The 15,480-nt window shown below is 35.0% G+C and overlaps 1 protein-coding gene across 7 annotated transcripts in view; it reads left to right on the forward strand.

The window, feature by feature from the left end:
• Nucleotides 1-15,480, forward strand: part of LOC118193483 (uncharacterized) — a 180,881-nt gene that overhangs the window by 112,041 nt on the left and 53,360 nt on the right. For all 7 annotated transcript variants that reach the window (XR_004758921.2, XR_004758920.2, XM_085812562.1 and 4 more), the window contains exons 23-25: nucleotides 4,585-4,657; nucleotides 11,130-11,225; nucleotides 14,119-14,274. Coding sequence is in view for 5 of the 7 variants with exons in the window: in XM_085812562.1 (XP_085668688.1) it covers nucleotides 4,585-4,657; nucleotides 11,130-11,225; nucleotides 14,119-14,274 (325 nt within the window). In the remaining 2 variants the exon portion in view is untranslated. The remainder of the gene's footprint in view (nucleotides 1-4,584; nucleotides 4,658-11,129; nucleotides 11,226-14,118; nucleotides 14,275-15,480) is intronic.

Below are 15,480 nucleotides of genomic sequence, written 5' to 3' on the forward strand. Positions count from 1 at the left end.
TATCTTACAAGTAGCGTTAATTTATAAATCGAGGCTTGTTTAAACGATTTCAGGTGCCAACGGTCCACGTTTGAGTTTCTGAAAAAAAAAAAAAAAAAAACATAAGGGACTAAAATACGAAACTTAATTCGGTTCGTCTTCGAATTTTATGTTTTTAAAATTTAGGCTTGAAAGCATTATCGAGTTTCACCCTCTTTGGTAACATAAACTGAGTGAGAACTCTGAAGAAATAAGGGTTCTCAGATAATTTAACAGAATGCACAGCTTGTGCTTACAGAACCAGCCAGCATTTATGACGAATTGAACTTAACTAAGTTAATTTGCAGTTAGCCCAAAGGCTACACTTACAGAAAACGCGCAATTTGTCTGAGACCTAATATCGAGGTGACAAACCTAATGGCGTGACTAACGCAACGCCGCAGATCGACTGCTATCAAGAGTTTCAACTAGTAACGTAGCCTTCACCAGGCGGAACATGCTCTGATTCTACCATCTTAAACGTTCCTTTAAATACTATCTATTTCTACCTCGTTTGATTATACGCGCGAGATAGAAATTACCATTCTGGAAGGAAAATGGACAGCGAGAAAGGCAGTAAAGATCATTAATGGAAAATAATTGGTTAAAAAAATAAATGAGTACTGTACAGCATTATTCAAAATGTTACATATACTGTAGAAACTTCTACTGAAACTGGAATCCCTGGATCTCTTGGATAAGTCAGGCCGTACTTGTCAAGTGCATTTGAAAGTTTTTAAGGTATGTGCCTACCCTAAATTCGTCGTTTTGGTGAAATTTTTTTTATTTATTCATTTTATAGGCCATATATTTAACTACCCTTTTATTCACTCAAAGAAAAAAACACAGATGGCCCCTTCTCGGGCTTACAAGAAAGCATTCGCGTGGACTTTTAAAGCAGGAATAAGAAAATAGGAAATTAATCTAATACTAAACTAAATAGACTTAGCCGAAGCTAGACACAAATACCTAACTTAATTGTCCTTTAAGGTACGTGCCTACCCTAAAATCGTCGTTTTGGTGAAAATTTTCGAAATGTTTTTTATTTATTCATTTTATAGGCCATATATTTAGGTTTCCAAAAATGCTTTATTTTTGTGTTTACGATAAATAGAAGCAAAGTTATAGTATAAAAAGTAAACCAGAAGTGAATTTTTGGATGCCGGAAGTTGGCTTTTAAATGGTCGTAAAAATGTAAACAATAAGTTTAAACAACTATTTTCTAATTATTAACCAACATAAAAGCTGATAAAATGCCTACATGGGAAGACTCAAAACAATAATGAGTATTTTAATAACCTTTTGAGGTGTATTTTACCTAAAGAAACTTTTATCCAACTGAAAATATTGCTTTTAGGTTCAGATATTGCTGTATTATTGTTTAATTCAAGATATTTAGGACTTTTACCTATTTTCAGGTATATAGAAATAGAAATTAATTCGCTTATGCTTGAAAGCTACATGGGAATAGACAAACTGCGAATTCAGAAATAGAAACACCAGCGGTCGAGCGGTAAAGTCGCTGAACACTGGTAGTTCGGACTGAGGTTCGAATCCCACGAACGGGCTGGCTGCATGGGTGTTTTCGTGGTTTTCCCCATGTGTAACGTGTATACGAGCCAGTTTCCCTTAGAAAGTCCTCCCCGAAGGCATCCCTCCCCTTAGGCAGATAGCCCTAGTGTGCTTTGCCGTAATTAAATACACCATACACAGAAATAGAAACGCCAATCTCTATAAGCAGCAAACTTAACCAGTAAAATGCTAAAAGAAAGTCAAAATTAGTTAAGAATGAAGTAAAAGAGGGCCTAACATACAAATACGGCGAGTTTTAAAGGTCCAAAGTGACTACAAAATTTTGTGTGCTGTATTAAAATCTTTAAATGCATTTTCTGAGAAATTGTGTTTTTCGTTACTTTTGACTGCGATTACATTAATTTCTTAAAATGTATTTAGAATACTGAAATGAAATTTTGCCAAAATGTTTTATTCATCTTTATCTGTGTTCTGTAGCAAAATCTGATCTCTTTGTATTTATTTATTGATTTTATTGACAGTATTTAAAAGAAAAGAGGATTCTTTTTTTGTTTAAATTTTGAGTTTTTGAACCAAGTTTTGAATATTTCAAAAAATTTTATAAGTACTGCAAATCTTTTTCTACAGAACACAGGTAAGTATGTTAATTATATACTGTGTAAAGATTAAGGAAGAATCTTCATTAGAATTTATTTTAGGAGATCTGGCGTAAATGAAAATTTTCACTAAAATTTTACTAAATATTGTCTATATTTGAAAAATTAATGAAACGTTCTATAAAATTCCATTTAAATTCATAGTTTTATATTCCATCTTACTCAAAAACATGTGGGTTTAATTAAAATTTTATGGATTTAAAAAAAAGGGCTTCGTATGTAGGCACATACCTTAAGAATACATTACTTGTTATGTGAGATAACATGATTAGCAGGATAATCTGGGATGACACGATGAATATATCTTTCTTTAAAATCTTCAATCAATGTAAGGTATTTTCCCCCTCTTTTTCGCTTGTCTTCGTACTGTAACTAGAAGCACACTCGACGCGTATCCTAGACGTCCGGAGTCCCAATCCCGGTGAGGGGATCGAACATTTTTTACGTTCCTGAATCGATATAACCTAATAACTCTACAAATATGGAACAAGAACCTAGTCATCTTAAATTCTCGCCGAAACGTGTGGAATCTAAATGACAAGATGAAGCGTAGATGCTAACTACGTTAATTTGGTAAGCGTCTAAATTGTAAATAAGGTCGCTCACACGAAAACTTACCAGTTGTAGCTCACATTATCAAATGCTGAATATTTCTGCAGAATCACTGAACTTCATGTAGTTTACTTTGTAGAGTCATTAGGTTTTTTTTTTTTTTTTTTTTTTTTTTTAAAAAAAAAAAAAAAAAAAAAAGCAGGAGAGGTGAAAAATGTGCAATGCCCTTCCGGGATTCGAAGCCTGGAGATCTCGAATACACGTCGAGTGCGCTTCCAGTTACACCACAAAGGCATGAGGAAAGGAGGGAGAAAATATTGTTACGAATTTGGTATTTAAAAAGCTAATTTTAGTTCAATTATAAATTAAATGGTTTTATTTCCCGCGCAGTGCAGCGCGTGACGAATGTTAAAAGAAAGCTAAGCTGGAAAAATTGAAAATACAAGAGCACGTGCATTTAACATTAAATAAATAAATATGCCTTTTTGATTTCGAGAAAGTACCAGAAAATTCTCGCACGCGATTTAAAAATCTTATAAAAGGAGGAAAACCTCTCAGTTCGTTGGAGTTACTTAGTTTGTTGTTGTTTAGAAAACTGCTCTTGTTGATTGTAGCGAATTCGCGGATTAGCTTTCTTTAGCTGTTTTGAATATTAAGTTCTTTTGAACGTTTGAGTAGTTTAAAGATAACTACTGTGATATATTGTGATACTGCACGATTATTTGAGGACATTTAATCATATTTGTTGTTATAATAATAAATTTTTGTTCATTTTTCATAGGACTTGTGCATTCATTTCGTAACGAACCCGTACGCACGCAACAATATCATGTACGAAGTAAAAAGGAAGCATTTTTCACTCTGTTTTAAAATAAAATTACGAACAAAGGGCTAAAGTGAGCGTTTTATTCCTCAACGTCTGAATACCTGAACTATTTAAAGTTAAATATGCCACCAGGAAATAACATCGTTTTATACATTAACTGCCATGATCCCCATTTGGGGATTTGTCTCAGTAGCGGAAATTTGGAAACTTTAATTAGGTTGGCAACAACGGTTAATTTTTTACATTGTTGTTTAAACTTTCTCAAGTTTTTGCATGAGTTGTTGAGTAGTAGTTGTTAAATGAGTGAGCTGGAGAGTATTATTTTTGAGAAAAAGTAAAATTTTTGTGAGTTTCAAGATTCCATCATTTTCAAAACACCGGTATGTCATATTATTATATACGCTGCGCAAAACAAAATAAAGGCGGGGGGACAGTTCTATGTCTCACGTTCTACTTGGCCGATTGACGAAATTCAAATTTCGTTTTTCGGGAAAAAAAAAAAAAAAGGGGACAGATATAAAACTTTCCTTTCCTCCCACCCCCTTTACGCAGCGTACATCATTTCCAATTCCTATGTGCTGCCGCGTTCTCTAATCGTTTTTGAATATATTTAAAAACTAATAATTTTAATATAAACTGTTTACTGTTAATGGGAATTTTATATTCCGGTGAGATGTCGATCTCCATTTAGAACTCGGAATGGAAAGTGGAATAAAAATGGAAGGCAGGAATCTGAAATTGGGAGAAAAACAATTTGGTAGTTAATGGGTTAATTTTAATATATCAAAGCAGGGAACAGTTTTAAGGGTCTTAAAGCAAGTTCCTTTACATTTGGATATTTAATGAATAATTTAGAATTTCCAGCAGAATCATGCATGGGCACATTCAAAACGTTTCTGTACAATCTTCAACTGTCCTTCAAAACAAAATTAATTTTGTTTAAAATTTCAATTGTTTATTTTAATTATTCTAACTATATAGCATTGTTTTTACTTCTAGGGAAATTATGCCCGGAGCTATGTCACCTTTAGGAATGGATTACTTATTTAGGTTATTTAGCGTCGTCTTTAATGTGAGTATAGAATTAATAGAAAAAAAAAATTGATTGTTACTTACATGCTACTTGCAAATATCTTGCTATGCAAATCTGCGCGTGTTTTAAAAGGCATGCGATGTGATTATCGATGTATGTAACTCCATTTTCTGTTTTATGTGGTTCGCCTCCTCAGATAAGGTCCTACCAGTAAGGTCTCAGCAAATCATGACTCCATATTTACCACTGATTGGCTTCGCCGAAAAAAGACTTAAGTCCTGACTTGATTTTCTAATTGTGCATTGCGCCCCGCCCCCGAAAAAAAAGGGGCAGTTCTATATCTCCCATTCTCATCGGCCCAGTAGAATGGGAGATATAAAACTATCGCTTTTTTTTTCTCTTTTGCGCAGAGTACGTGTGTACATCTGCCCTTACAAAACAAATGCGAAAACTGAAATCCAGAACAAAATATCAGCTGAAGAGGGTTTTTCAGGAAAAAGTTTTCTGAAGATTTTTCCTTCTTCAGCTTCCTCACATTGATATTTGGATGAATTAAAATTTCTGCGATGCAAACTGAGCAGTCATGAACTAATAACACAAAAACTGAGCAGAAATAAATTTTATAGTACTCTTCAAAGAACAATAGTGCTTCGAGCCATAGCTTCTAAATATTTGATGCAATCTTTATAATACCTGTTGCAGGTTTCATTATTCAGATGGAATATATCGTCACAAAACCTTCAAATAAATTAATCATGTTTCCTACCACTCTTACTGTAGTCTCCTAGGTATTTGAAGCAGTATGTAAAAGAAAAAGAACTTTCTTAGAAAGCTTTTCGCGTTGCTCTCATCTTTGTTGCTAAGCAAGAATAATTTTGATAGCTTTGGTGTCAGCTGCTTGAAAAGTTTGCTGTGTCCCACTATCACCGAAGGCGTTCTTACTAGTGATGGGCAACTTCGGTACATTCTTGTACCCGGTACGAGAGTAACGGGTACAGACAAGTACCCGGTACAAAATACCCGTTACTCAAGTAACCGTTACTTTGAAAAGTACCGAAAACCAAATTCAAGTACCGAGTACCCAAGTAACGATTTGGAGTACCGAAGTAACGAAATACCGGAGTAACGGTTTGCAATACCGTAGTACCCTAGTAACGGTTTGCTGTACTGGAGTACCCTAGTAACGATTTGGAGTACCGAAGTACCCTAGTAACGATTTGGAGTACAAAAGTACCCTAGTAACGATTTGGAGTACCGAAATACGCAGCTAACGATTTTGCGCACTGAAGGAACTCTGCCACGTCACCACGTGTTTGATTTTATCTGTACGGAGTAAGATTTTGAGTATCAGAAAACATGTCAACTACGGAAGTGTCTGAGGAGCAGACCATTCATGGACACAAGGAGCGCATATCACCATTTCGCAAATACAACCTCGTACCAAAACCGAATTGAGCTGAACCCTCATCGATCCTCCAGTAACGAATACCGAAATACCGAGAAGAGACGCATATTTTCGTTACAAAGTAACGAATAACGAAAAGCACCCGTTTCGGTACAGAAGTAATGAATACCGAAAAGTACCCGTTTCGGTACAGAAGTAACGAATACCGAAAAGTATCCGTTTCGGTACAGAAGTAACGAATACCGAAAAGTGCCCGTTTCGGTAAAGAAGGAACGAATACCGAAAAGTACCCGTTTCGGTACAGAAATAACGAATACCGAAAAGTGCCCGTTTCGGTACTGATGTAACGGGTACTTGGATGTACCGATTTTCAGTACCCGTTACAAAATACCCGGTTCGGTAGTACCGACTCATCACTAGTTCTTACAGACTAAATCATGGTAGGCACAAATATGAGAATGGTAGAAAACCTGAAGTGTATCAGTATTTCAATATGAACCGCACGAGTATTGTTCTAACTTAGACCAGAGCTTAAATTGCCCCGGAGCCCACCGGGGCCGGGCTCCGATACTTCTTAGATTTTAGGATAAATTATAATTCTAGCCGAAGCGCACCGGAACCCTAAATAAGAAGGCTCCGGTACTTCTTTTATAGAATTGAGCAACAATTTCAGTAGATATTTGATTTCGAAATTTTTAATTTTTAGCAATAAAATTGTATTAAAATTACTTATTACATTTATTAAAATTAGAGATAAATTTAAAAGACAAAAAAGAAAATCTGAAAAATTTCAGATTACGTCCAAAGGGGCGTTCTTTTAACATTTTGTGTGTTACCCTTAATTATTAAATATCCTGTTCTTTGCAGTTAAACCATAAAATTCAGTTCAAGATCAATACCGCAAAATAATTTTAAATTGAGCCTATCTTTAGTATTTCCGATACACAGTCTCGCGCGCTGGAGATAAAAATGTTTTTTCTGTACAACGGAAATAGTAGAGTTTGTTAATCAAAAATTCGTTAAAGTTTTACAAACTATGAAATCGATAATGAAACAAATTTCAAATTTGGGCTTTCAGATGCCATATTCGCAGTAGGATTACGTCATTCAAAACTGGATGCCTCTAGGTACCTTTGTTTTATCACAATGCGAAAAACATACATATATTTATACAGATTCTTCATTATTTAATTTCTTCAAATATAATACAGGGCGATAGTATTTGGTAGCAACAGCTTGATAAGTGAAACAGACATTCAGAGTCATTCGACGCAAAATCGCATAACGAAAACAATTGTCCCTCAGGGACAAAGCCCCTTTGGACTAATATATAATATATTTATTAGATTAAGTTATATTTAAAATCACTAAAGAAATAAATTTTAATATATTTCTTTAATTATTAATCATTTTAATCATTAATTATTTTAATGATTAATGGTTTTATTTATTTATTTCTTCTTATTCCTCTTTCCTGAGGGTCTACGGTAGGGCTCCGGCTCTTCTAATTTTAGAAATTAAGCCCTGACTTAGACTCACAAAACATCCTACTATATTTTTCTCGTCTTAAATCTGACTTGATCATTAATTCACAGTAATCTTCAGTTTCAGAATTTTCTCTCTCTTCTTATTTTTTTTTTTTTTTTTTTTTTTTTTTTTTTTTTTTTTTTTTTGCGCGCGAAAGTGTACGGAGAAGGTTATTCGTACTAATTATAAATATACTACGGATGAAAATATTCAATAACTACATTACACTTTCTTTATTACCACCATTTCGTACTGGATCTTGCACGGTTTCCTGGTAAGATTTTCCTTTGTAAGATGGCAACTTCAGAAAAGGGCAGAAACTTGAACTAGATGAACTACATAAGTATTTTCTTCCTCCTTTCCGCATGCCGTCTTAGTGTAATTGGAAGAATACTCGACGCGTATTCGAGAGGTCCAGGGTTCGAGTCTTGAAGAGGGTGCTGCCCATTTTTTACGTCTCCTTCAATATAACGTAATTACTCTACAAGTGGTGCCCGAACTAGAAAAAGTGGTAGATGATAATTCGTCACCACCAGGATTTGGCGATTACGTCCCCCAATGCCCAATCGCCCTTCAAAAGAGGGAGTGTATTAGTATTTTCTTCCTCCTTTCCGCATGTCTTTGTGGAAGCATATGCGATGCGTATTCCAGAGGTGCAGAGTTCAAGTCCTGGCGAGGGTATTGCACGTCTGGCGAGAGTCTGCTTCAAATTAACCTACTGAGTCTACAACATAATGGCAGGAGCAGTTAATTTTGTTCTTGCTATTGTAACCTTCTGTATAATCAGCTTCTGCTAAGAATTTTACGTTGGCGAAATTTTTGTCAGTGTCAGTTTTTTGATAATATTTTAGTAGTTTTGAATCTCTCCTACAGCTAGAATCAGCCGTGCGGTAAAGTCGCTGAACACTCGTAGTTCGATCCAAGGTTCGAATACCGCGAACTGGCGGCATGAGCGTTTTCGTGGTTTTCCCCATGAGCAACGTGTATACGAACCATTTTCCCTTAGAAAGTCCTCTACGAAGGCATTCCTCATCTTAGGCAAATAGCCCTCGAGCCTTTGCCATAATCACATATATAAACTGAACGTAGAGCTCGAACTTCATAGCTCTCCTTTACTTGTGCTTGATCAGCTCATGTTTTATAGCATTAGCGATAGAAAATGCATTGAATTTCTTTTTGTATCAGTCAGGTTCGGTAATGGCTAAATAGTCGATCATAACCTACAATAATTTTACTTTCTTGTCCCTCTGTAACTCACCTACATCATTCCACCGCAAAGTAGCACAAACTTGGTTTTATGTAATCAAAGCAACACACATTGTTCAGAGTTAGTTAATGAGAGCAATATTAGATAGATCGCATTTCTTATATAACTTATACTCTAGTTTAATTTATTCCTTCCAATGCTCTTTTATTTTTCATTTGGAAAAACATTTATTTGCCTTCGAGATTCGTTTGTCAATTTTGTGGTTCAGGTTTTAGATAGTATGGCTATATCTTACTCAAAGACACTATTGATAATAAATTTTTTGAAAATATTATTGTATTTCAAATTCTAATTCTTAATGTTATACATTAAATGATAATATAAATTATTTTTATGTAAACATTAAAGTGCTTTAAACTGAAATAAGAATATATTTTAAATTTGTTTCTTTAAATATCTGATGTACACTGTCTTCCAAAAGTTAAAGAACAGCAAGTTTTTTGTCTCTAATTTGAGAATGAAGCAACATAGAAACCAGAAATTTAGAGGACTTGTTTTCTTTGAATTTTTTCGAACAGTCCTTTGATGAATGCGACAGCGAAGGTTTCTAAAGTTCAACACAAACATAAATGACAACAAAAAATTGCACTCTTGGCAGAGAAATCCAGTCTTGGAGAAAAAGTACATCACAGATTTTTGAGGAAAGATGGGGGTGATAAAATTACAAAAATAGGTTTTAATAAAAAGCGTGTCCACCCCTAGCTGCTGTACATTGGCGGCGTTCCATGCTATCAATTAAGTTGTCGGTCAGTGAAATGGGAAGCAACGACCAGACACGGAGTAATCTTTGTTCAAGTTCATCTAACGACCTTGGAGGAGGACTTAAAGCAGCAACCTATCTCCCAAGGTAGTCCCAAAGATGTTCTATTTGATTCAGGTCTCGCGATAGCTAGCCATTCCATCTGCTCCGTACCTTGACTTTCAAGTTAGTCTTCAGCAACCCGAGCTCGTGCATCGCGCATTGGGTCCATCAGAAGACATCCAGGACCAGTAAGCAGCGGCATATGGGCAGACATATTGATCAAGGATCTCATCTTGGTATCTCACACTAGTTCCACCATGGTCAGTGTGACCACCGAGAAAATTCCCAGCCCAAACCATTATTCCACCACCTCTGCAACTGTGTCTTTCCATAATGTGGGATTGGTTGTATCTGGTGTGTTCTTTCCTAAAAATCAGCTGACGACCTGAATCCCTTTCGAATGTTAACCTGGACTCGTCTGTGAAGAGAACAGATGTCAATTGTTGACTGGTCCAGGAGATGTGTTCTCTTGTCCAATATAAACGGGCACCTTTGTGTGCTGGGATCAAGAGGACACAAACAACTGGTCGTCTTGCATACAGACCTGTAATGTGCAGGCGTCTGCGCACTGTAGTATCTGAGATTCTTGTTCCTGTTGCCACTAAATGATCTGCTATGAGCTGAGGCACAGTAATGTTACTCCTCCTTCGGGCCAAAAGAGCTAAATAACGGTCTCTCGCAGGTATTGTAACTCTCGGTCTGCCTGAAACATATCTTCTAGACACGGAATCCTTGGATTCAAACTGATTCCATAGTCGGTGGACCATACTACGAGAGACACTGAGACATCTAGCAGCATCAGCTTGTAGCATCCCCATTTCCATCCATCTCATCCCCCGCCACCTCAAGGAATCAGGCAAACGACTTATCCTGGATATTGATAGACCCTCCTGGATATTATCAACGAAATTACTAATAATAATTGAAGATCAATGCTCGTGAACAAAACTTTTTGCCAATCGTGAGCAAACAATTTTTGCCTTTTTCTCCAACGCCTCCATTAAGTATTCCTTTCCATAAAATAAAAGCGGTAGCTATTGTTTTCGCATACATTTTCTTAAACTTCGTTACTGTCATGCATATAAATTGCGAATTTAAATGTTACTGACTTTTTTGTAATAGTGAGCCTTCAAAAACATGCTGTTCCTTAACTTTTGGAAGGCAGTGTATTATATGATACAAAAGTGTTTAAAGAAATGGAAAAATTACATATTATTAATTGTAATATAATAATTAATATATAATTAATATTTAATTTAATTTAATTTTAACTAATTGTAATTTAATGCCTGAAATATTGTAGATCTGCAATATGTAATCCTATATAACACGTAACAAAAAGTGTAGTAAAATATTTGTAACTGAACACGTGTTTTAAAAGTGTTCCTTTAAACTGAAAATGTGTTTTGTTACAAAATATTGAATTCTGTAACCGTAATCAATGAATGTAATCTCAATTGATTTAAATGATTTGATTTACTATAACCTAAAATTCTTTCTTTTCTTTCAGACCGAAGAAGTACTGTGGGTTGCTGCTTGTCGCAGCCATTATTACCGAAGTGGTTGGATGACCTTTTATAATCACTCCATTTTCAATATTTCAGATGTAAGTTTAACACTTTTTTCTCATCTAATCTATTCTGTTAAGAAGCTGCGGCACAATTTGGTGAACTTCAGTAACAATAAAAAGAAGCAAAAGTATTATATGCAGAAGTTTTATTAAAAATTATTTTGCTCAAAAGTCTTAATTTCTTTCGTTAAATTATCTTTGCCTATTTACTTGCTACGAAATCATCGCTTTTTTCCGTTACGTTCGAATTCTTTCGAGCTAGAGATCTCTCAGTATAATATTTTAAATGTTGTTTAATAAATCTAGTTACATTTTATATACATTAACCACAGCTGCACTGGACGATATAGAGGTTAGCAGAAGCTGACAGCGAACTCAAAACCAACAGTGTAGTTTCGACTGCCTGAATCAGTTCTCTTTTTGATAAATAACTGCACAAGTTTTGATACATGTATGTTGGCAGGGCATCGTTCATATCTCAAGGCCCGCTTACAGGCCACCAGAGATTATCAAATACACTTTTGAGATCGAGAAAAATGTGTTGCTACATGATGGTTGCTGGTTGTTCTACCAGTTGTAAAGCCTTACTGACATGGAATAAGGATGTTATTTTCTTGTATATGAAATTTTAGTGCATTAATTAACAGTTTTTTGTTTAGCTGGCCTAGTGCGGAGAGAAGAAAAACGGGATGGAGTGACGATGAATCTGTAGGTTTTTTGTTTTTCTTTACATAGGAAACTACTTGTGGGATTTTAAAAGGATTCTGGAAGTAGATTGTAAGCAAGGAGTTTATTGAAGTATTTGGTGAAGAATGATGGACTCGTTTTATAGGCGATTTTTATGATACTAAATCTATATCGTCCAGGACCGGTGCTCACGTTTTCGACAGATATTTAAAAATTTGCATAAATTCTTGATGACCGAAAGGGACATCATTTGGTGTGTTAATTTCCAATGATTTCTGACGACTATTATTTTGATTTATTGTGTCCTTTGCTTCGTTGTCTTCGGAAAAATTGTTAAGTATAACAGTGAACGAAGCCAGGCACCAGAGTAAGACTTCAGCAATCTGCCAGAAGATCAACGAAATCACTGGGAGAGAGTCGGACAACGTAGCAGGACTCCTAGATGCAAGGGAAGCAAAGAAATGAGGCGACAACAATTAAATCAGTCGGGGAGGAGAAATTCCAGCAGCCGAGTAAGGCAAGCAAGTGCCACCAGTAAAGGCGAAGTCAAACAATAAAAAAATCGTTAACTATGCCTCAATATTGTGGAAAATATATTATTAAGATAGCAGTTTTTTAACTAAGAAATTTTTCATGTTGTGTCTATGCTAATCTTACCCAATGAAACTCGATTAAATTTAAAGAATATTTCACTTTGTCCTTCAACAAGTATGGTTGAATTCTAATAGTGGAAGGTCTTGATTTATCTTATGCCTTTTATTTATTATTTCAGGCACTCAAAATTTGAGTAATCAGAAAGATTTTTTGGAAATTTAGAATTGCTTACATCCTTTGTCAGAAAAGTTCCAAGACAAAGGTCGTAAAATATAGAAAATTGCATTCACCAAGTCAAGTTCCTAGCTGCTGTCAAAGTAGTACCCTTGGCTATCTATACACAACTTCTAACATTTCTGGGGGTCTTGGAAGCAAGCAGGGAGATTTTCAACTGTGATGCTTGCAAGCTCATTTCTCACAGCCCGTTGGATGTCTTCAATAATCTTGATGAAGTTTTCCTTTCAGTCACATTTTCACTCACAGAAGTAAGAAAAAAACCACAATAATCTTTGACACAAATGTGGGATCACGCCTGTCTCTATCCAATAGTTTAGCAAAAATTCTTCGTCTTTCCTTTTTCTGTTCATATGTTACTGAGTGAGGGAAGATTCTTGCATTAAGTTTCCATTTCCCTAAATCTTCGCGTAAAATCTTATGACACACATCACAATTCAAATTCAGTTCTTCTAATATCATACGCACAGTTACATGACGATCTTCTTGCAATAACTGCCTTACACGCACCATGCTGGCATCAATATGTTCTATAGACGGGCAACTAGCTCTGGGATGGTCTTGCACTTCGTCGAGATGAAAGCCTTCACGAAACCTTTCGTGCCACTCGAAAACACGACTCCTTAAAGTGCCTCGCCTGCATATGCTTTCTTAATCATGTTCCACGTTTCACTAGGGATTTTTCCCAGCTTAACGCAGAACTTAATGCTCACAATCAGCATCCACTGTGTTACCTTAACGAATGCGACAACAATCCGAATAGTGCGTTGCTAAGCACAGCCCTGCCACCTAGTACGTTTGCATGGAAACATGGCCAAGGCCACATGTCAAGTAAGAATACATGCCATGTAACATGAAAGCAACACTTATTCCTTTTTAGTACTGCAGACTCAGAAAAAAAAATGTCCTGGAACGTTTCTGACAAAGCATATACTTTATGAAATATTATCTAAAATGTAATAAAATGTAAGGAAACAATGTAATCATGCACGCACACCAAAAAAAAAAAAAAAAAGTTACGACAGCAGACATGTGTCTATAGGGCTCTTATTATAAAAATTATAATACCAAAAACTGCTACAATTTAATTGATTAAGGTGCATGTCTATCTCAGAATCATATTTTTTTAATTTGCACAGCATGTAAAACATCATTTAAGTAATATTCCTAAGACCGTTACATGCTTTTAAAATAGCCATTTTTAGCATATCAATATTTATTTTTCTTGTTGCGGATATTTACCTCAGACGTGAAATATTCGATTTCTTTTTATACCTCGAAATCACCTAGATTTAAATGTTAATAATGGTCACACGTAAAATTTCGTCTCATTAGGAACTTTAAAAAAAAATTTTAGTAATACTATAGTTACCTTGTTTTTAGTGTCATTCTTTAAAAATAATCTGTTGTATAGGTATTCCCCGATTTGAAATCAGAGAAACTCGATTATTTCTTGCAAGCAAGTCTGATAGCATTCTTTGGCAGAATAATAAAAGACGACGAACTTACTCAAGTAACTAGAGAAAGATACGGAGACGCGAAAAAGGCTTCTGTGCTTGGATTGTTAAAAGTAAGCGTATTGTGTCGGAACAAAATTTTTAAATGTTTATGGTTATTTATTTTAAATTTGAATTTTCATATATATTTATAGGGTTTTTTATATTTATTTATTTATTTATTGCGTTTTAAAAAATATTATTTTTACATACGGCATTTTGTTCAATCCTGCATTTGTGACCAATTACGGTGCTTTTATGCGTTTATTTTATTTAATACCTTGTAAAGCTTTAAATAAAAAAAAATAAAAAAAAATCTGAAATGTTTCAGATTTTAAATTACGTCCAAAGGGGCGTTTTTTAACATTTTGTGTGTTACCTTTCTTTATTAAATATCATGTTCCTCGCACTTAAACCATAAGATCCAGTGCAACAGCAATATCGCAAAATAGTTTTAAAACGAGCCTATCTTTAGAATTTCCGATACAGAGACTCACGCGCTGGAGATAAAAATGTTTTTTCTGCACAACGTTGCCATTGCTCGCTTTGAAATCCTTGAGTTTGTTAATCAAAAATTCGTCAAAGTTTTAAAAAATAGGAAATCGATCATAAAACAAATTTCAAATTTCAAATTTGGTCTTCCACATGCTCATATTCGTTGGAGGATTACGTCATTCAAAATTCGATGACTCTATGTACCGTTGTTTTATCACAATACGAGAAATATACATACATTTATGCAGATTTTTCATTATTTAATTTCTTCAAATATAATGCAGGACTCTAACATTTTGTGGCAACAGTTTGAAAAGTGAACCGACGTTTATGAGTCCGACGCAAAATGCCAAAACGAAACTAATAGTCCTTCGGGATTCAAATCCCTTTGGACTAATAAACACATAAAAGCATTTATTTTATTTAAAGCTTTCCAAGCTCGGATGTCAAGCTTGTAAAGCTTTAACTCGGATGTCACTAGCATCTATAACTCGGATGTCACTGGCGTTAAGATTGTAAGGGCAACCGCTTACGAAAGCCGAAGTATATGTAAAATACTCTTAACGGACCAGCGCGATAATTTTTGTAACATCGGGGTTGAAAACATCCCTTGATTCTCGTCAGCTTGATGATATTCTGCAAGTTTTCAGAAAATGTGTTTTTTTAAGCCCTAAAAGGGTTTTTCTGAAAAGATTCAGAAATTTCGTATGATATTGCAGAATATAAAATAGTTGTGTGCTGGTTTTGTTTAAAAATAATAATTTCATGTCATTTAATAAAATAAC

Source organism: Stegodyphus dumicola, chromosome 3, assembly GCF_044657685.1.
Source record: "Stegodyphus dumicola isolate Sdum_Otavi_A_Nest chromosome 3, ASM4465768v1".
Taxonomy (NCBI): Eukaryota; Metazoa; Arthropoda; class Arachnida; order Araneae; family Eresidae; genus Stegodyphus; species Stegodyphus dumicola.